This window comes from Caloenas nicobarica, chromosome 2, assembly GCF_036013445.1.
Source record: "Caloenas nicobarica isolate bCalNic1 chromosome 2, bCalNic1.hap1, whole genome shotgun sequence".
Taxonomy (NCBI): Eukaryota; Metazoa; Chordata; class Aves; order Columbiformes; family Columbidae; genus Caloenas; species Caloenas nicobarica.
This window is the reverse complement of record NC_088246.1, coordinates 140,248,072-140,269,890: the sequence shown is the minus strand read 5'-3', so window position 1 is coordinate 140,269,890 and position 21,819 is coordinate 140,248,072. Positions and strand designations below refer to the sequence as shown.

The 21,819-nt window shown below is 40.6% G+C and overlaps 2 protein-coding genes across 2 annotated transcripts in view; both read left to right on the top strand.

Moving 5' to 3' along the window:
- RAD54B (RAD54 homolog B) overlaps positions 1-21,819 on the top strand; it is a 63,253-nt gene that overhangs the window by 8,772 nt on the left and 32,662 nt on the right. The gene's annotated exons all lie outside the window — the stretch shown is intronic.
- Positions 9,905-16,295, top strand: FSBP (fibrinogen silencer binding protein). The gene is made up of 2 exons (XM_065628645.1): positions 9,905-10,535; positions 14,841-16,295. Exons 1-2 carry the CDS (start codon positions 10,165-10,167, stop codon positions 15,364-15,366), a joined length of 897 nt encoding a protein of 298 aa, XP_065484717.1. The 5' UTR covers positions 9,905-10,164; the 3' UTR covers positions 15,367-16,295.

Here is a 21,819-nt window from a genome sequence, read left to right as displayed (position 1 = left end):
ATTTTTCTCTGTCTTCTCTGGAATGTTATCTATAGGGTTTAGACTCTTTGCTCATTTAAAGTCAGCTTTATTTCATAATAGGAATGTCCATTGACTCCCTCAGCTTTCTAGAACATTGTTACAGGTTAGTCTAATAACTCTTGTCACTTGATATGAATGAAAACCCTCTTAACCAATTAATTTGAATATTATCAGAAAAAATTCACTTTTCATTCTGTTATTACAGTAGCAATTGATTGCCTATCATTTTTAATCAGAGGATTAAAGAATGTTACTTTCAGGACTTGTCATATTGTCCGATTTCAGTCTAACTGCCTACTTGTGGGTTCTAGATAACACAACTAAAACATTCAGGCCTGACATATCATAATGAAGCATATTATTGCTAGAACTACTTCGATATCTGCAAAAGCAGAAGTATTTATTGTAATTTCTGTTATTTAATTCATTTCTATTATTGCACTTCACAGATTGAACTGGAAAAGATATTCCAGTCAGGAATACCGTCTATTTTAGTGGTACAGCTGCATATAGCTGCAGTTCAGTGGGACCTTCAAATGTTTTTATAAACAGTTGGAACAGTAGTTCAGTCTTTGGGTAAAAGATACTACATAAACATCCGTAGCTCTTAATAATTACCAAGTACACCTTGGTATAACTAAGGTGTTCCTGGATGCCTGAGTGCAAATAACTTATTACTGCATTGTTTGCAAGTCAGATCTTACAAGTTTGTAAATTTTGTTATAATTGCTTCTTTAAAATAGTATCAAATTATTTTGCTGGCTCCTTATGATTTCAAGTGACCTTCTTCTCCCTGCAATGTTATAGACAGAATAGTTTATGAGAGTGAATAGACAAATGTATAGACAAGCTATTTCTCAATTCGGGATAGTTTCTTTACTGTTTAGGTGTCATCTGTATGTGTTTGATCAGTTCATCTCAGGAGATGGGGACTGGTTAAGAAAACTAGGTTGATGTAAATGTATCAGAAGATAAATTGTTCACATCTCTGATCTGACACTACTTATATATGTATTCATTTATCCATTGGTCACGGTGGCTATACACACCAATTGTCACCTGTTGTCCCAGTACCCCATTGCCCAGCAGTCACCGTGTTGCAGGTAGACTTGCCACTGAGTGATTATTTAGTCCTAGGTAGCTCGTGTTTTCTGGTCTGCAGCTCTGGGGCTCTCTGGCATCTCCTGACGACACCATTTGCTTGGTGTCCTTCCTTGGGATGTGAGATGATGTCTTCTACTCTGCTGCTACATAAAACCTTCCCTGGTATCTCCCCAGCTGGTTATGCACACTCAGAGTTCCCCTTGGCTGTGGTCGTGCGTTGTGTACAGTTACGCGTGGAGGTGGTACGACAGCAAAGTGGGGAACGGCATTTTAGCAAAGTAACTTTACTAGTGTAATCTTAAAGTGTTCAAAGATCTCAAGACTTTAAAGAAAAAAAAGGTAAGAGGTTCTTTAGTCTGACATTGCTTGTTCTCATGACCCTTCAGGGTTTTTTGGGTTTCTTTTTTTTTTTTGCCTCTTTCTCTTCCTATAGATTCATCACCTTCTGTGTGGCAGTGACCAGAACGATGTACCGAGCAGAACACTGCCCTCAAGGGCTTCTGTTTCTGTGCTCAGAAGAACCAAACGCAGCAGCCATGAATTCCCTATTTCTCTAAAGTCTGTCAGAGAGAAACCATTGTTGGGTTGTAGCAATAGTCAGATAACGTGGAGTCAGTGGCCACAGGCAGAAAGCAAGCAAAGGAGTATAGTGCGCTGATGTGATACCCTAGCCTATTGAGGAAGTCCACAGCCATAACCAAGGTTTCTCATCTTGATTTTGGTCTGCCCACCAGCTGAGTGGTAACACACTGTGGTAGTAGAATTAGCAACCAAGAGTGAAAGGGGAAGAATGAACTTACACCAGCTTCGCGACCAAAGGCAACAAATTGTATAACGTTCAGTGACCGCAAAGCTGTGACCCTCTGCAGTGCAGTACAATGGGCTGCTGTAAATCAAAACCAGGCTTGCATAATTCTACTGTGATATTGCCACAGTTAGTACAACATATTTTATAATTTAATACGATCATATCTTGCTGTTATGTGAACAACCAGGCTTTATGTAATGATAAATGATATAACCAGGATATTCACACATTTGAGAAAAGAGCAGTAAATTGACAGTGAAATATACTTTTCATTTGTCCTAGTTAAGTGTGCTCTGGTATGTGTATTTGAACTGAAGTAGATAATGGAGGGGAGAAAACCAGAAACCAGACTGGTATTACATGGTCAGAAAATAAAGAAAAGCAGAGCTATATTAGATGTAAGATATCCGACATTTTCCAAAAAGTTGATGGGGTTAGAGAGAAAGTTTTGCAGTAGTAACTTGCCTGTTGAGTGGAACTGTTGTGGAACTTTATAATGAAAAAAATATAAATTGCTGCATTCTTCACTTTTGAGTAGTGAAACATCCACTACTGAAGAGAGTTGTGTTACATTTAAAGATCTTTTATGCATTTTAGTTTAACTTGTTAAGTTACTGAAAATTAAGATTTGTAAACAAGAAAAAAAAAATTAAATACTCTTTCTTGTGCAGAGACAGAGACCTAATTTTGAAACTGCATATATAAAATAAACTCCCCTTTCCAGGGGGTGGTGGAGGATGTGCTGCGAGATGAACTTACTATTCCAATACATTTATTAGAACTTAGCTCCTGGGAGTTGCATATGCGAACATAAGGCATATAGTCTGCAATATAAAGAAAATGAAATTATCTAATACCGTAACTTTAAAAATTAGGAAATACTCTGTATAGAGAGTATTTTCAAGGATTCAGGTTTAGCAGTAATAATTATTTCAGTTTTCCTATCCTGAGGGAAGTTGTAGACATAGTTTTTTCTTATTCTTGATTATCAAAATTTATTTTCAGGCTCTGTGTGTGTGAGGAGTGAAGACGGGCAAAAGAGGAATACATGGTCGTTCTAAATTCCTCAGATGTTTTTCTTTTCCACTCTCCCACTCTTTGGAAAGCTCTAGTTTGGGGTGTGGGAGCTGGGTTGGTTGGTTTGGTTTTTGCTCCGTCAGCTTACCTGTCTCCAACAGATATGAAGGTGGATTTAAGGAAAGATGGAGAGAATGTAGCTATGAGACGGAGGGACAAGAAATGCCTTATTGAAGGGAATGGGAAGGTTTTTTGAGCTATCATGAGTATTATTACAGACCTGGCTTGGATCCCTCCAAAGATAGTGGCCAAATCTTTCTGTGGTTGTGCTCATTGTTTGGTGTCAGGCTAGCCATAACTGGAGTTCAGTCCCAGCTTTTGGCTTCAGGCCTTAAGTTTTCTTCTGAAACAGAAGCTTTGTCACAATATGACTTTCCTAAAATCAAAAAGATGGTTCTCACTGTTCTCAAAATATCTGCTTAGCAAAGAATGGAAAAAGCCGCTCCTATGTCAAATGCAGGGAATAGTCCATGGGGAAGTATTTTGAGGTTAGTGTTTAAAAGCATCACCTCCAAAATTTTTATCTCTATGAAAGATGTGAGAATATCAGAAACTTGGCTTCTCTTACACTGTTTCTTTTCCTAGGGGCTATTTTGCTAATGGAGATTTAAGAATTCAAGCAAAATACCCTGAGAAAAATCATGCTTTCAAATCTTTCTGTATTTCTCAGCTGCTTCTGATTAGTCGTCAAAAAACTTGTTGGAAGAGAGGATCAGAGAAGATACAAGCACGTATTACGAACTGAATTTGTAAAGAATAGTTCTCTTAGCTTTTTTTAAGGACTGGACTTATAAATTGAAGAGTTAATTCATGGTGCTGTATAGTCACTTGGTATTATAATTTACAGTCCTTTAAGCCAAACTTAGTTTGAAGGATGGTTACAGATCTGAATGTGTGGGCCTTGGAATATCATGCTGAGATCAAGATAAATTCTTTAAAATCTGGTGTGTGGGGGAGTGCATTTTAATTGTCTAATCAGAGTATTTCCCATTTCAGTGGGCTAAATGTTGAGAGAATGCCTTACATCAGCACTGGGGATGGAAGTGTAGTCAGCTTTTATGTTTTGAATTTTAGCTGGTAAGAGCTCTAGACTAGGCCATGTATAATTCAGGCTAGTTTCAAGAGAGTGGTGTGAAGGTAATAATTATATGGTTAATGTCTGTGTTTTCTGTGCTTGTCAGGAGATACATCCACTCTCATTCTTGTAGCTGTTGCAAGAACTCTTAGAAGTTTAAATGTGCTAGATGGTGATCACAGAAATAGATGCAGGGAAAAAAAAAAAAAAAAGGTAAAAGTTCCCCTTGTTCTCCCCACCCCAGTGCAGGACAAAGGTGTAGAAATGTTTAGAAATAATTGTGCAGGAGAAAAGAAAAGAGAGTGGTCTGAGAGGTTCAGGTACAGCATGGATAAGAACAAGAAAGTGCAAAGTTGATGGTGAAAGTGTTGATGAAGATGAGAAAAGCAATCAAGTGAAATGAGAAAGCTATTTCAAACACAAATGATCTAAAAGTATTTTTGAAAAGTCTGGTGAGGATGTATTTAAGTACTGTAACTTCCAGGTGAAGTCGTCTTGTGATTTTTGGCTCCCAAAACTTTGTCATACTCAGCCCTCTCCTTAAAGTTTTGGAAATTACGCATGAAACAACTGTCCCTATGAGAGACCTTCGGAGTTGAAAACTTTCTCACCCACTCTTGCTGCAGCAGGCTCTTAAGACAGGCAGATCGAATGGCTTGGCACTGTCTTGCTGTCATGTCAGTAAAGAGGACTATATGATGACCTAATGGAACTTTTGCAGCCCTTACTACCTATAGACACTCTCAAGTCATCTTATGCAGCTGCCAAATTCATTTGCAAGAGTGAGCAACTGCCTCAACACTTGCCAAATGTTTCAACTGCCAGTATACCCAGTATATTCAGTGATGTGTAACGTACCCCCCATCATAGCTGCTGAATTTTCTTACAGTTTCTCGTAAGTGCAGGGGCATCAGGTTTCACTTCAGCTTTGATTCAAATCTTGCAATTGTCTTCTTGTTCTTGTAATTTTCAGGTTCCTTGGTGATGGCACATGCTAAACCCAGGTCTCTGCAGAGCTAGTTTGCTTGCACATCATTAAATAACAACAGATGTCCTTCAGACTTATTCTGGGGCTACCACTTAGTGGGCAAAGCACTTTTGCAGTGTTTAGTGATCCTTTAACTGATGAATTGATTATTTTTTTCACTAGAAGGTGCCAGCCTAAATTGCTTAAGCCAGTATCATTCCCTTCAAGTTTGCTGTCTGATCCAAACTACATCTTTCAAGATATTCTTTCTTAGGTCATCCTTAATTCTTTCAGATGATTTTTTGACTTTGAATCATGTACTTTACAGTGACTTTGTTAAAAGTCTGTCATAGAGAGATTCTTCCTCAGTTCTGTGTGACAAAAGATCCTTCTTCTCCCTCAATTCAAGATGCCCCCCTGATTTAAGACATTCTCCTTTACAGGGTGTTCTGTCTCATAATGTGCCTAAATTTAAATAAGCCACTTTATGCAGTAATTGGCCATGATACAAATCTGTCACTTGTAAAATCTGGGCCCATTGAGCTTTTTCAGCAATTCATAGTCATTTCGCTACTTAAATCCCTGACTGTATTATAGCTGTGATTCACTCATCTCTTGATAGCAGTCCAAGATGTACTATTCGTATCATTTTTTTGTATTAATTGTAGACTTTTCCACAGCAAGACCTCCAACTTACCTGTTACTTGTAGTTTTGAGTCTTATTTCCCAGCTGATGAAGTTTTGCAACCTTAGCAAGGGGCTGTTGCTCAGTTTTTGAATAATCATGCTGATTTTCCTTTCCCTAGAAAAATACTCTGATCTCCTCTCACAGCTCCCATTTTTCATGAACTTCCAAATACAAATATTTCATCCATTTGAAAACTGGGTTTTAAAATATTAACATTTAAATTGGGAAGCATCTGTTTTGTTTAAAGGAAAGAATCAAGCAAATTTTTAAAAAAATGCTGAATCCAAGACTTGTTTCTTTGCAGAATTTTGAGCAAATTAATGAATCCCACCTTAAAAATATGAAGGAAAAATGAGCTGTACCTTGTGCATAGGATTAAAGCAGGAGGTATAGAAACCAGTGAAGCAACGTGAAGGGTTCATGTATGGCTATTTTCTTCATAAGTGACCAGAATTTCCTCCCTGCTACCTGTGGTTTGCTGTCCCTGCAGTTACACTAATACAAGTTTTTGTGGGGTGCATTGCAAACAATATTCCTAAAACAATGTAGATAAGAGTCTGAAGAGTCCTTTTCAATATATTTCTTTTGTGAGAGTTATTTGTCCTGTGGCATACTGGATCAGAGAACTGCTGGTGGTTAAATCTAACCTGGCTCAGAAAAAATGATTAATTTGCAAACAAATCGGTTCCCTGATCTGACTTGCCCAGTAGATTTGTGAGTGCTCATATCAGCACAGTGAAGGGGCAGGAACATAGTTGGGGGTAAGCAGAAATTTCTGTTTTGGCAATGTCTCACATTTATGTTGACTTAACCCAATTATTAAACTCTATGCTTGCCAAAAAAGAAAAAAAAATGATTAGTCTGTAGCTGGATCATCTCCCTGAACTGGCTGCGCGCTGTGTTGCATAAGTGCTGGTGTTCGTGGAAGGTGTAGGATGAAGGGTGGACTGCTGCAGCATTCCTTTTTTTGTGATTGTCTTGGAACTACACCTATTGTTTTAGTTCAAAGAAGTCTATATATGACATTAATATCCAGGTGTCTCACCTGCTCTGATTTCTCATCCAGGTACTGATGTGACCTTAGGCTGATTAGCAGAGCTATTTGAAAAAGGAAAAAAAAAAAAAAGAAGGAAAAAATCTTGGCTGGCCGCCAACTTTGTTTTTACGAGGGTTATTTTACACTCCTGCAGAACAATATGTAATTCAGGCTGATTCCTTCAAGCACTTACTCAAAAGAAATCTTTGTAGCGGTATTTTGCTATAATTGCATTAGTGTGGAAACTTGGTCTCTCTAGCAACATGAAGCTGTAAGGTGACTGAGTAATACAAGTTCAGATAGGTCTGTGTTAGGAGCTGCTGCATCTGGTAGCCCAGGACAGAGGAGACTGCTGCAGTTCCTTGTGGCCAGGTCCATAAGGATGTATTCCCAAGAGGCACACGTACATGTGTACATACTATATGTATATATATGGCCTGCCACGCAGAAAATGTGGCACTTGCACAAACGCAAGCAGCATCAGTGGCCTCATCCTTTCCATTCGCTGGCTGACTGGGATGAAAGCCCGTTTGTGGGAAATACATACATGTATGATATGGATCCTTCCAGCAAGTGGCCTCAGGCTCTTATTGTGCTCAGCAGCTGGTCCCTGGATCCCATGGTCTCCTAGTTCCTCACAGACCTGCACTGGGTCTCTGGCAGCTGGTCCAGCTCTGTGACCTTACCAGCGGCCCAGGTGTTCTGGCCCCTCCAGCAGCCAAATCTCAGACCTTCTAGTCTCCCTGGTATCTGGCCCAGAGTCAAGGCTGCTCCAAGTCTTGGCTCCTGTGCCACTTGCTGGCTGCTCTGGCGTGGTGTTTGCCAGAGGGGACACACTGACACAGGTGCCAGCAGCACGCGTGGGCTCTGCCCTCTGCTTGCTGCACCCCTGTGACCTGTGGCAGCACCGTGGCTGCTGCAATGTGTGCTGCCATGCGCAGTCATGCACGCAGAGCAGAAGTTCTCCTCACCGGGGAAATCAGGTACAAATGTAGTTTAACAAGCAGCTAGGACAAACTGCAGAGATCAGGCACAGGGCATGGCTGGGCAAGCCTACTGAGCAGCCACCTGTTCACATGCACCTCTCCCTTTTTATCCCTTTTTCCCCCAGTGTTTTCCTATACTTGTTCTGTCCCAAATCACTTTCATTCCTCCCTTTTCTTGCCTTTGGTTCTTCAAGGACTCGTCCGTCTGGGTGTGACCCCCAGCCCAATGGGCTGCTTGTGCTTCTTACAGCCCTGTGAGCAGCTGGACTGAGGACTGTTTCTTTCATTTGGGTTACTGGGGTTCCTCTGCCTGACGCTGTTCATCTGAGCTCTTTGTGTCTGAAGGGGGGAGCCTTTAATCACAGAACCTGACACTGAATTCTTTCTTTTTGTCACTAAAAAGTCAAGAGACTGGGCAGTGCACAACTGCTTCCACAGTAGAGGGTACGGTGTAGGCTCGCCTCTGACTCCTCGGTTCTCATACAGCCAGAGCCTAAACTATCTGAGGCACATTCTATTTTAAGGTTTTTTTTCAGTTACTGAAGAACAACCAAGTGCATAAATTAGCAAAACCAACCAACCAACCAAAACAAAAACCCGCCAGCCTTCCATGCTTAATATTAGTGAAGTGCAAAGTGTGGGGAAATAGGGAAGGATTAGGTGTTTAAAAGTGATGTTTTTCAAACAGTGCTTCTAACCACATGAGTGTTTTGTTTCTCAAATTCTAGTGTAATGGGCTTCAGACTATAAAATGCTTTATTTAACCTTGGCTTGAAAGGAATTCCAGCAAAGTGGACTGTTTGCAATTTTGCTAGGTAGTATGGACAAGCCAAGTCTCAGAAACTGTTCCAAAAGTGCTTTGTTATTCTAAATGCTAATTGATTTTTAGTGGTTAAAAGTCTCTCTTTGTTTAGTTTGAATTTCTTGTTTTGAATGCAGCTTGTGTCTGCTTAGTTGTTGTTTTGTTGGGTTTTCGTGGTGTTTTTTTTCCCCTTAGAGCAAACAGGTTTATACCTAGATCTTTATAGCCTTAAGATATCCTAAACTATAATTAGATTTCTCTTTCCTTAACCCCCTTCCAGACTCCCTTGTTTCAAGGCTGGACATGTTAAGCTTGGGAAGCTTCGTACTCTCAAATGATTTTTATTTCCACCCTTTGGACTCTTTCAGTCATGTACGTCATTTTTCAAACTTGGCTTTTGCTTTTTCTGTTTGGGAGCACCTTTCCTTACATCGGCAGGTTTTTCTGATGTGTCGATTTAGTTTAGACCGCAGAAACGTAAAACCCCGCGCGTGTTTTTATGTGAAGACTTGGCTTCAGGTGGTACGTTTTCGAGCAAACCTGAGAAACGCATGAAAATCAGATTTTTATCCCTGAAGAACGCCTGGAAGCGTTGTTATGAAGCAGGTTGTTTCCTGGTGGATACGGTGAGGATCCCGGTACGCACAGCCCACAACGCCCCCAGCGAACGTGTCCGGGCGGCCTGCGCGCTGTACGCGCCGCTCCGGCGGGCCCGGGGCCGCGGACACCGGCGCTGCAGCCCCGGGGCGGCGCGGCCCGGCCCGCCGGGCGCGGCTGCGGGACCAAGCTCTCACAAAAAGCCGCTTCGGTGCTGGCGCGGCGGCGCCGGGGCCTCGCTCCCCGGCATCTCGCCGCGGTTCCCGCCGGCGCTGGCGGGGGAAGCGGCCTCTTTAAGAAGCCCCCGTGTCGGCAGCCGCAGCGGGCGGCCGAGCGCAGGAGAAGCTCAGCTTTGCTGCGAGCCCGCGCCTGAGTGTAACGTACCCGGCTGGAGCAGGCGCCGCCCCTCAGTGACAGCAGGACCAGCACTATGCAAATGGCGGCGGGGCGCAGGGCGGCCGGGGGCGCTGCCAGGGGCTGTGCCAGCAGCTCCCCCAGCAGCTCCCCGGCCACGCCGCCCCCGCAGCGCCCCGTGCCTCGCACAAAGCAGTTGTTGCTTTTTTGGGGGACACCGTTACGTGTAAAATCATCTCGAGCGCGGTTTCAGTTCGAGATGGGTGTGAGGGAGCTGGGGAGATGTGTCAGAGCTTGTTACTCAAGCTAAATTAGGTAATTTTTAGCTGGGTAACGTGCTAATCTTTAAACCTTTATGTTTGTAAATCCTGCGTATGTCTGGTCTCTTCATACAAAAGTGTATTTTGCTTGTTTCTTCTCGTCGTCTTCAGTCTGAAGCCTTATGTAGGTCAGGCTTGGCTTAAGCAGATTTCCTGAACCTGCGTCAGCTTAAGCTGAAGGAATTTTAATAAACCCTCCCTTGTAGGCGTGGGCCTAAATGAGACTAGCCTAGTTAAGCCTGATCTTTTTCTGTTTGTGAAAAAGAGCTGAGCAGAGCTAGGGACTGCATGGTGGCTTCGGCAACGGCTTCCTTAATTCAAAGCTAACAATGGTTGGGAAGGCCAGATCTTCTAATTTCACCTTATCTGAAAAGCTCGATTTGCTAAAACTCGTGAAGCCGTACGTTAAAATTCTCGAGGAACATACCAATAAGCATTCTGTAATAGTGGAAAAAAACAAATGCTGGGATATCATAGCTGATAACTACAATGCCATCGGAGTAGATCGCCCTCCTCGCACTGCACAGGGCCTGCGCACGCTGTACAAGAGGCTCAAAGAATATGCCAAGCAGGAGCTATTGCAGCAAAAGGAGACTCACTCAGACTGTAAAAGCAGCATTTCCGAGCCAACCAAGAAAGTTGTGGAGATGATTCCACAGATTTCCCATGTGTGTTTAAGAGACAGGAGCGGTGTTCAAAGGTGAGACAATTCTTTTTATTTTGTTATGGAATGAAAATTATGGCGCCTCCTATCTACGCTGTAACGCTTTGCTTGTGGTCAGGCTCTCCTAAAGGAAATGTTTATCAGAGAAATTACCCAAATGGGGAAACAATGACAAAATAATATTGCTTTTTTTTTTTTTTTTTTTAATGGGAAGCTTTATGGGCACTTAGCACTGCATTCATTTTTTTCAGCTCTCTCTCAAAGCCTGTTTCAGACTCTTTGTCATACTCTGGAAAGTGAGGGTTAAGAGGGAATCAAAGAGAAATAGTAGCTCCAACCTTTACCCCTCCCCTACCTTTTAATAGGCAGATTATTCAAACACTGGCAAAGTGATGGCTATTCTCCTCCATTTAAGGTAATACTGCAGTCATTTTGCAACATATGGAACTATTACTAGTTTATATAGGGTTTGTAATAAAGTTAGTTCACAGAGCTAAGAAACCTTAGTCATACACTTTATTTCTCTCATTTACTCTGATGTTTCCTTGTTATGTTTTAACTGATTCCAATCCTTTTTTAAAAAAAAATTGGAGTCCTCACCCCACAGTGCCTTTGTGAGTGCAAATGATTTTTAAATTATACTTTTCTTGCATTGATGGCGTTTCCCTGAAACTGGAGCAAAGCTAATTGCAGTCTAAACTCCAAGCAGTTCTGTATTGTATGTTAGGTAGTTTAAATACAGGGAGAAACTGAGAGGTACAGCGCTAGAAGTTTTCTTTTTTTTGGTAGGTGTTTTTTTGGTTTTGTTTTTGTTGTGGGTTTTTTTTTGTTTGTTTGTTTTTGGGTTTTTGTTGTTTTTTTTTTTTTTTACTGCTCAGTAAAGTGAGACACACTGTCTAGATTTGAGTCAGACATAATACAGGCAGGCTGCATGCAGGCTTTCTCCCACAGCTGGCTAATACCCCTCATATCTGACTTGCAACACTTTGCTGGTTCTGTGTTGGTCCTTTAGGGATCAAAAAAATGCCTGGGTCAGGTTTTGGTTGCTCCAGATACAAAAAGCAAGCTAGGGAGGAGGGGAAAAAAAAGTCAAATAACTCTGCAGCAACCTGGAAAAAGCTCTGATTTTTCTTGATTTCCCAAGCAGATTAATGGGAAGTGAACTTTCCGTATTTTAATCAGATATACCGATAGCCGGTGCAGCAGCGTAACACTCTAAGAAAAGCTGGCATGCGCACACACGCTGAATTGGATTCATGGTGCCACTGGTTGAACTGAATGGTAACAATTGTCTAAATCCCAACATGCCAGATGCTCTAAAAATATGCTGTTGTGGGTCCTTTGCGTAAAGAAGTCTGAAGCAACTGGGCTGTGCTGCTGCTCCTGGTGAATGCCCCTGGAGGAACTGTTCCAAAGAATTCTCTGGAACAAAAGGGGGCTTTTAATTGCGCTAATAAAGGTTGCAGTGTCTTGACTACCAACTTTTGTAAGGAGGAAAAAAAAATAGTGTGAGAACTTTGGTTTGTAGATCGGCTTATAAAAAGCACTGACGCTTTTTGTGAATGATTAAGAGCTAATGATCTCCATAGTTTGTCTCCTATAATTTAGATATTTTTTGCAGTCCCTTATTGGTATGGGAACATTGACTTGATTACTGCTTATCCAAAATGGTTCCTAGGAACAGCTGATGCACTGTGCGCTGAAGGAGGAAAGTATAATTTAAAAGATTATTTTTTTTTCCTTGTCAAAATACATCATTATTTGGTAGTTCTAATTTTAACTCTGAGTTGCATTTTACCCTAATTTTCAACACCCTGTATTGGGTTTTAACTCACCAGGATATGGCACAGGTTTTGTAGGAGGGAAATACAACTTATAATGAATCCAAATTCTTAATCACACCTTTAAGCAATTTCTAGCTTGCTGTGATTAAACAAAACCTGGTGAATCATGGGTGCCTGCAGGGTTATAAACACCATCCCCCAGTTGTGGTAACTGTTGTTTGTCTTTCAGTCAAGTTGTCAGAAACATTAGTAACCACCATGCAGGCGGCTCTTTTGTTTCTCCTTTCTTTCTCTTTGCTGTCTATAATTGTTTTCCTTTTAAGAGACTGACTCTAAGAAAAAAAAAAAGTTACCTGAAGATTTGGTGATTTTTCTAGTTCTGTGTGGATTACACTCAAGAGATGGATTTTTCAGTGTTCAGAGGCCCTAGCCTGTGTTAGGCTAAATCTTACCTGTCTTTCTTCTCTTTAACCTCTCTCACTTTCTCTTTCTGCTCTGTCTCTGTTTCCTTTTGTCAGGATGACCTGCTTCTCCTGCTGGTTGTTTCCACTTTTCTCCTGGCTAGAAGCTGGCCAGGAGCCAGAAAATAAGGAGGAGGGAAGCTGTGCTAGAAGCTGCGGTTGTGAAGGGGGGGAAACCCGGAATTACAGTCAGCACTGGGGAACACAAGTGAAAATTTGTGTGCAGGATAATACTTCTGATGCTCCAGGAGAGAGGAGTAAAAGGAATGTGAGAAAGGGGTATGTAGGAAAAGGTGAAGCTTTGTGACGGGAGGAGGAGGGAGTAAGGTGATATAATTGGTACTCTATAGGCAGCTCAGGTAACAGTCAATAGAATTAGGATTATCCTGGCATTTTCTTCAGGGAATAAATGAAAGGTCTATTTTCAATACCTGCTACAGATGGACCTTTTTTTTTAAATCTTTAGTGAAAATAGGGTGGTTGACAGGATTAATTTTTGGAAAATATATTGTTCTGACCCTGTTGAACATTGTTGCAATTGAGTTATAGAGAAGCTTTCATTCTTTTATTCTAGAAAACGCACTTTCATGGTAATGGATGGCAGACTAGATCATGGTCTTTTGGAAATTACAAGCATGACTGCTTGTTTATTTTAAAACAAGAGTTTTGAAGACTGTAGGCAATGCAGAAGAGATGATCATGCCACTTTTGATTAAGGAGTTAGTGCATTAACACGAGAAATAGGATGTACAAATTAAACTTCTCCTTTGCTTCTGAGAATTTGAACCCGCATCTAGTGCTAACCAGGACAGTGTTTTAGTAGTCAGATAGTGTTTCTCAGTTTGTGGATTGTAGGGCTTACACAAGGAGTTTAAAAAGTGTAAACAAACACCTCCCACCCCCAAAAAAAGCAGCTCAGGTCCTCCAGGGTTGGGGAGCATCCGTGAATGTTACAGTAATCACGGATCTACTTGCTGCCTTTAGCTGCCAGCACCAGCTCAGTTCTTCAAGGGCTGGGGAATGTCTCATCTCTGCAACCACTGGTTACAGCCTCTGTTTTAGGCAGTCATGGCCACGATGATGCACTGTCTTTGGTATCGGTACCAAGTTAATATGTTCTGGTTCCCGTGTTACATTATACTGCCTTCCCAGTTGTGCTGAAAGCATTCTTTGTTGATCTGTACTGTAAAACAGATCAAGAAGCTGATCTGGCTTAAAGCGTTACTTGAATAGAGGAGTGATGTGCAGAAGTGTAGGGTTTCAAGCACAACCGATGGTGGAGAAGTGGCAGGAACAGCTTGAGCCATTATTGATATCAAAGCCGATGTGATGTCAAGTCACGATTTGAGGTGTTGCTGACTCGGTTTACACAAACACAGATGAGTCAAGTGGGCGTTGTACTTTCGAAAAGAAACGCACAGAAATATAGGCTGTTCTTAATGGAAACATTTCTGTGTCTTCTCTTGAAGCTTCAGAAAAATATTGAGATCATGGATTCAAAGAGAAGGAGCCAGGATTAGCTTGATTCCCTAATTTACTGACAGGGTCATTATTCGGGGTCTGGTTTTTTCTCCCAAGGCTCTTTGTGTAATTTTATTCAGTGATTGTTTTACATTAAAAAAAAATCCAAATACTTGGGTGCATGAATCAGAAACAGGGAACACATTAGAAGAGGAGGAGTTAAGTTTGGGACATGGAAACGTTTCTGCCACAGTCCACTCAACCTAAATTAACGCCATTTTGAAACCACATTATATATCACATAAACTCTTTCCTCTGTCGCTTGCATGACTTGCTGCTGCTTGGTTTTTATTCTCATTTGTCACTAATAGCCCTTGTTGCTTCTCCAGTGTCCCAAGAAGGGCCTGCAGGATAGTTGTGTGTTGGCCGCACTGCCTTTCTGGCAGCAGCATCTCAGTGAGCCAGGGCTGTACGCGTGCGGTGGAAGGAACAATGGGGTCCAGTGGTGTTCGTGTAGTGGAGTCCCAGGCATGGATAGCAGAGCAGCATTTCAAATGGAGCTTTGGTTACTTACCGCTACACCTTTTAAAAATAGTTTTTAATGGATTATTTAAATATTATTTTGTGTGTTCTAGTGCTAGTATCGATAAAGAAACAATTGCTGGTACCAGTTCACCACAGGCAATGCTGGATCACCATCCCGCGGCAGTCATGATGGACTTGCAATCAGAAGAGGATGTCAAACCTCCTCCTTCTTTGATTGTAGACTCACATCAAAATGAGAACTTAGAACAAGAGGAAGAACACCAGCTGGTGCATATTATGGAAAGGTCTCCTTCAACATCAGTATCTTCAGTTGACATGAGAGTGATGATGTCTCCCTCTCCTGTACCAAGAAGAGATGATTTTTTTAGGCTTGAGGTTGGAGAACGCTTTAGACCAATGTGTGCGTATGACCCACAAATGTTACAAATGCTGAAAGAAGAGCATCAAATAATATTAGAAAATCAAAGGAAAATTGGTCTTTATGTCCAAGAAAAAAGGGATGGTTTGAAAAGAAAGCAGCAACTGGAAGAAGAACTGTTGCGAACAAAAATCAAAGTAGAGAAGCTTAAGGCAATACGACTACGCCATGATCTGCCAGAGTACAGCAATATCTAAATATTTTATTACTCCTGTCATATTCTTTGAAATACTTAATAATAAATGCTGTCGCCCTAGCAAAATTGTTCCTTATGTTAATATGGATGGATCAAAATCTGGGCTTGAGAGACGAAAGTGTATTTTCCATGTTGTTGTTTAGGTAACTTAGAAAGATACCTTGTATGGGTTTGAATGCACCAGCTCTTCTGGTCTGAAGCATAATCAAATCCTGTATATTTAAGTGTTTAGGTTGATAAAAATCCAAACTTTAAAATTATTTCCACTCTGTTATAGTTGTGATGAGCTACTGGAAATTTAGCTCAGCTCTTTTTAAAAATTTTGATCCTATGCATTATTTTTTTCAAATTACCTATTCTTTAATATCTTATTGAAGTTATAGGTCAATACATCTAGAAAGGAGGAACAAGATTCTGTGTTTAAACATCTTACTCTTTTCAAGTGAGATTTTGCTGATATATCAGCTTGGAAAACAAAATTACTGGATTGTTATATTTTTTTGATGTTCAGTAGACAGTTGAATAACTGTACATATTTTAAAATGTTAATACTTTTTATTTTTTTCAGTGGAGGAGTGTTTCCATAGGACGTTATCAGAATAGAGACAAGGAATGCAACGCTTGGTTTTTTAAAACTGCATGCATGTGTAATTGGTGTGTACGGTTACCATGATCGTATATTCAGTTATAGTAATTATACTGGTGATCAACCACAAAAATGTCTAATTTCCTCATTTGCATGCATAATTACCACCGTGCATGTGCAACCAAGACAGTTGCAGGTGCCTTTGATCATTATCACTGTAAGCTACGGAAATGAAATAGTTTCTGTATGTAAGTAACGTGACTTGAAATCAACAGAAGATTCTTTGTTATTCTGGATACCTTTTATAAATGCTGTTGTTCTGGTCTTTTGATTAGGTTCAAATAAAATGCTCAAAATGAAAAAGAAATTGATTCTTTTGTCTGTCCTAGTAGCAGCTGTTTCCTCTGCAGTTACAGTCAACCTTCATAACTGGAAGAAAAATACCTGGAAAGCATAAGTCCCAGATGATTCATTTCTTCATGATTTGTAGTCTCCTGCCTGTTAGGAATGAACCCACAGCTGCCTTAGACCTCTGGCTCCCCATTCCTTGGAACAATACTTTCTCCTTTCTCTAACCTTTAGCACAAGAAAAGGAAATGAAGCACAGCATCAAGGAACAAAGGAGATGTAATTTCTCCTGTTCTTCCCTCAGAGGGCCCCAACAACAGAAAGAACAAAAGCAATAGGAAGGAGAATATTTCTTCCTGCAGCTGCTTAGAACTGTTGCTCCTGTCACCGCTGTTTTCCCAAATTTGCTTCTTTCTTCATCCGTGCAGAACCTCAGCCTGTGAGCACGGGGCACTGGTCTGCACCAGCAGACTCTGGATGAGGTAAGACTCACACCTCCTTCTTGGTCTGAATCTTGTTACCTTTGTAGCCACAGGAGTAAACGCTTATTAAAAACTGAAGGCTGGAAGCACGGAAGTTTAATTGAGAGGCTGGTGGAGCTTAAAGAATTAGTTAAAATTTTATAGTAGTGATATGAGAGAAACAATCTTGACTGTTGGTGCCCAGGGTAACTTTAACAGGTTACAGGTGGAAAGGGTAGAGGAAGCAAGTCTTCTGTTTACAAACCGAGGAAAAATACAGACAGTGAAAACACGTCATCAATATGGAGTTCCCCAATAGTTTGAGTTGTTTTGTAGAGAAGAGAGCACTGTAAGTGTTTATTCTGTCGGGACTTTTTGCATGCGCTGCAAATGATGATGCCTGAATAAGTGGCCTCTCTTTCTCTGCAGTTCTTGGCTTTCTGCTGTATTTTTCAGTTCAAGGATATTGATCTGGTTTTGCCTAGCTGGAAACACTTCAATGAGGTACTCACTTCCCTGAGTTTGCAAGAGTCAAAATATTGGCTTTAATAAATAAATAAGGTTTTTATTTGTTCTACGTTGCCATCTGAAATATGACTTCTCAGAAATGGGAAACAGAACTAAATTCTCTGCACTTGCCTTGATTTGGAAGTGCCTGATCTTATCCTTTCAGTTGGAAATCAGAATTCTAGTTTCCAGTGCTAAGGAATTAATTTCTCTTTGTTGTTTGTGTCCATACATATTATGTAAAAAAGGAAATTTTTAGTAGTTCAGAAAATAATTTTTATATGGCTCATCGTCTTGCAGTAGTTTTGAATTATAGCTGCTCCTCTGTTGGCCATGAAAATGCTCTGGAGACTTTAGAACATTTTCTGTTGAATTCTCCATTCTTCTTGACCTAGATGAAGAGGTGACCTCCACGGTTTCTATTGGTGTGGTATTTTTATTTCAAGGACTAGGACCAGAGGAATTTCCAGGCTTTGTAAGCTTGCAGTCCTTTCTGAACTGAAAGACAATGTAGATGAAAAAATAGGACTCTGAGTAGAGCAAAGTCTCCCTTGTATTTTTGATATTGGAAGGGGAAGGATGCAAATGAGTACAGAAATAATAAAACACAGTGGCCTGGTCAGAGCTGTCTCCCTGTAATCAGTGGTCTCCCATGTATGTTTGTTCTGGCTTTTTCTCATTTCTTAGTGGAAGGCCTTTCATTCCTTTCCGCAGACAGCACCTCTAGTTCAGAGATCTCTCACGGTTCTCTTTCCTTTGTTCTTAGTTATATTTCTTTTGGTTTTTGGGGAGCTTGTGGGATGGGAGGAGGAATTTCTTGAGTCCCTGTGTAGCTCGCTTGTTTCTCTTTCAGTGACATGAGCTAGCAATGTGTGCTTGCTGCTCAGAAACTATCTTGAGCTGCATCAAAAGCAGCATGGCCAGCAGGTCAAGGGATGTGATTCTGCTCCTGTGCTCTGGTGAGACCCCACCTGGAGTCCTGTGTCCAGCTCTGGAGCCCTCAGCACAGGAAAGACATGGACCTGTTGGAGAGGGGCCAGAGGAGGCCACAAAGATGATCAGAGGGCTGGAACAGCTCTGCTGTGAGGACAGGCTGAGAGAGCTGGGGTTGTTCAGCCTGGAGAAGGCTCCAGGGAGACCTTATAGCAGCCTTCCAGTACCTGGCAGGGGGTTTGGAACTAGGATCTTCAAAGATCCCTTCCAACCCAAACCATTCTATGATTCTGTCTCCTTTCACTACAGAAATGTTCCTTCAGTGACATTGTATCGCTCCGTCAGTGCAGTATGGTGCTGACTATGTATGATACCTCTCTATGCTGGTGGATCTGTATTTCTTTCTTTCCCCACATCTGCTTTACAGTATTAGGTTACCTGTCTGAGTCAGACTTCTCACTTCTCAGTCCCTGTTCCTGGTTTTTCCCATATATTCCTAATGTGCTTACATGCACCACAGCTGTGGCTAGTTCTCGTGGACCTGAAAGTACTATGAATTTTTACTGTTCCAGCAAATGAGATTTCATTAGCATGTGTGAAAGGCATGGTAGGAAGCCCTTCCCTCCTTCACCCATGTTCTTGTCCTCTTACTCCCTTTAGTACATCTGGCAGTGCCATTCCATGTCTGCACGTTTGTAACGTACGTAGTACAAGCAGAGTAATTTTAGGCAAGGACAAATTTCTACCACGTGTTCATGTCCTTCTACTAGGAGAGCTGAAATAAACGGGCTCCTGGAGTAATTTAATTCCCAATGGACTTACGGACTTATGTTTAGAATTAGAGTAAAAAAAACTAACTATGATAACTTTGTGATAATTGTGATGACATTTTGTGTAACTTCATCTATCTGAGTAATTGTCTAATGATCAGTCTATAATGTTGTTGGTTGCTCCCTAATTATGTTGCTTTTTTTTTTGTCCCTCCTCACTTCCTAAGTAAGCTTTTGGCTCCTGTGGAATCTTCTCAGTTGTGGTGCTTGCTTTAGATCAGAATTCTTATCAGGTAAAAATGGTAGGAGAGAGTTGTAGTCCAAGACGAGGAGAAATTACTCATAGCTAATCTCATGTATCATACTCCTGTTTTCTCTCACCCTCCACCTCACTAGCTTCAATGCCTTTCTTTCGTTTACATTTCTACACATTTTATGGCTTGGGATTTTTTTCCCTTATACAATAGGAAATGCATTGACTGGAACTTGGATACTATCTTCTTTGGGCAGACTTTGTGTCCACTGGATTTCCAATAGGCAAAGCCATTAAGTTGCTAATAATTAAAAGAGAGTTGTTTCTACATGGGAGGAGCAAATAGAGAATTGTGGTACCCAGGCTGGCTGGCGAAGCTGTCTTTTAAAATTCCTTGTATCTTATTTTTGAGTGCTTTAGGATGGTTTCATGTGAATTTTAACTTTGGTAAAATCATAAAAAGGTTACTCATGAAGATGATAAAGTGCTGTTTTCCTAGGATGTTGATTACTTTTCTGTTTTGCAAGTGAAAATAAAGAGAAGCCTTTGAAAAGAATGCCTTTTAGCATTTTTCAAGGTTTAAAAATACATGAAACGTAGCTTCTCAGTATGTATTCCTAATAAGTCATGCTTTTATTCTGGTTTCAAATATCCAGGTCTTAAATCATTTGAGAAATCTCATTGTCTAAGTCTTAGATTAAAAAAAAGCGTGATGTTTACCGTAGTAGCTAGGTGTCTAACACATGACTGAATTTCAGTAATTCTGTGACCGATGTTTCTGTGTTTTATCTCTGCTAAAAATGAAAGCATTTGCCTTGGTGTCAGCCAAGTTGGCTGTGTAGTGATGGTTGCTCTTAAATGGCATCCAGTTAGTCTGGGTGAAGTTTCCTCCATAATAAAGATATAATTTCCCAAAGTTTTATTGAAGACTAGCCAACAAAATTGGTCTCTGTGGATCCTTTCTTGCAAAACCTACAGTTGTTCAGTGCAAGTAGTTGAAAACCTCATTTGTGCTTCTTGTGTAAGGGGGAGTGGATGAGGGTCAGAGCACCCAAGGAAAGCTCGGCGTTCCCGCCGCCCTGCCTTTCTTCTGCACTGTGGGATTTCACGCCCTTTTATCCTGGTGATCGCACAGAACGATTTGTTGATGTACCCAGACATGTCTGAGTGAACATAACACCTTGTTGACTCTGTATTGTTCACACAAGAAGAATATAATACGATTTTCATCAAATACTTAATCAGTTACTCCACATGATTTATAATTTCTATTTGCTGTTTAGCAAACTGAAGACTTGAAAAATCCTACTTTTTTTTTATATTTTATGTATGCAAGTATAATTTAAAAAAAAAGAAGTCATCGTTTCCTGGCCATTTCCTGTTGGCTCTTGATTTTCATCCATAGTTAGCATAATCGCAATAATTAGTATAATTTAACATAAATGTCAGCTAAAAAATAATTCCTCTGGATTATGGTGCCCCTCCATACTTGGTTGATGTCAGGACCCAGTTTGGTTAAGGCTCAGTCATTTTGTTTACAATATTCTGTGTGTCGCCATTTGCTTACTCTGTACGATCCTTTTCTGTATTGCTAATGCTTCTTCAAAAATGTCTGTTTTTAGAGCTCAGAATTTTCTGCATGCTTGAAATAAGTAAATCAATTTATAAATTACAATTTTTTTTCTTTAACAGTGAAACAATAGGAAAAAAATGTTTATCTAGTTTAAGGATAGGGAGGAGGGATTTTGGACTGCCTGTGGCTAGTTACTACATTTATTTCTTCTATTGTATCAGATAAAATCTGTTGCAGTAGTCTCAAGTTGTATTTATTATTAATTACTGAAAATGTAATGTGAAAGTAATTTATAATAACTCAGCAGCAGTTTGGAGGTAAATTTTACTTAGCCCACTTGTCAATACTGTTAAGAATATCATTCTGTGGAGTCACGTACCAGAAATACAAAAGTAAAATTTGGTATTTTTAACATTACTATTACAGTTGATACATTCGCTGTCACGGCATTCACTTAGGGGTGCACGTGTAAGCCAAAACCCATTATTTTTTACTTGTAAACTCTGCAAGTTTCACTGAGGTGATGTTTTCGTTGTTTTGCATTGTAAGGAAGTTTTGCTGGTAGGTTGAACATCATGATGGATTTCCAGGTGACAGTGGTAGCCTCAATTACCAGCTGGGCCAAACCACTGGGTTACTTCTCCTCAGGCTATAATGTGTGTGTTCTATATATACATTTGTGTTTGTTTATGTGTTTTTGAAGTAGCTCAGCTTTTTTTCTGTGAACCAGACTGAAGGGAGAATACGCTGATTTGGATGTATTGAATTTTTACGATCTTTCCTTTGTAGTGTTCTAGTTTTGCTGTGCTTTTGAAAAAGTACTTGAAATTTGGCACCAAGCTGGTCTTTGGCCATTCCTCTAAAACCTCACTCAGGTTTTCCTAATCCATAAGTCATTGGGAAACACAGAATTTGGTCATCTTTTTGTACAGGTTTGTTATACTTCAGACGTAATCCCCAACTGAACTCTTAGAAGAGCCTGTGCAGCCTGGGCACGTTGCAGTCCTGAGAGTAGAGCAGTGA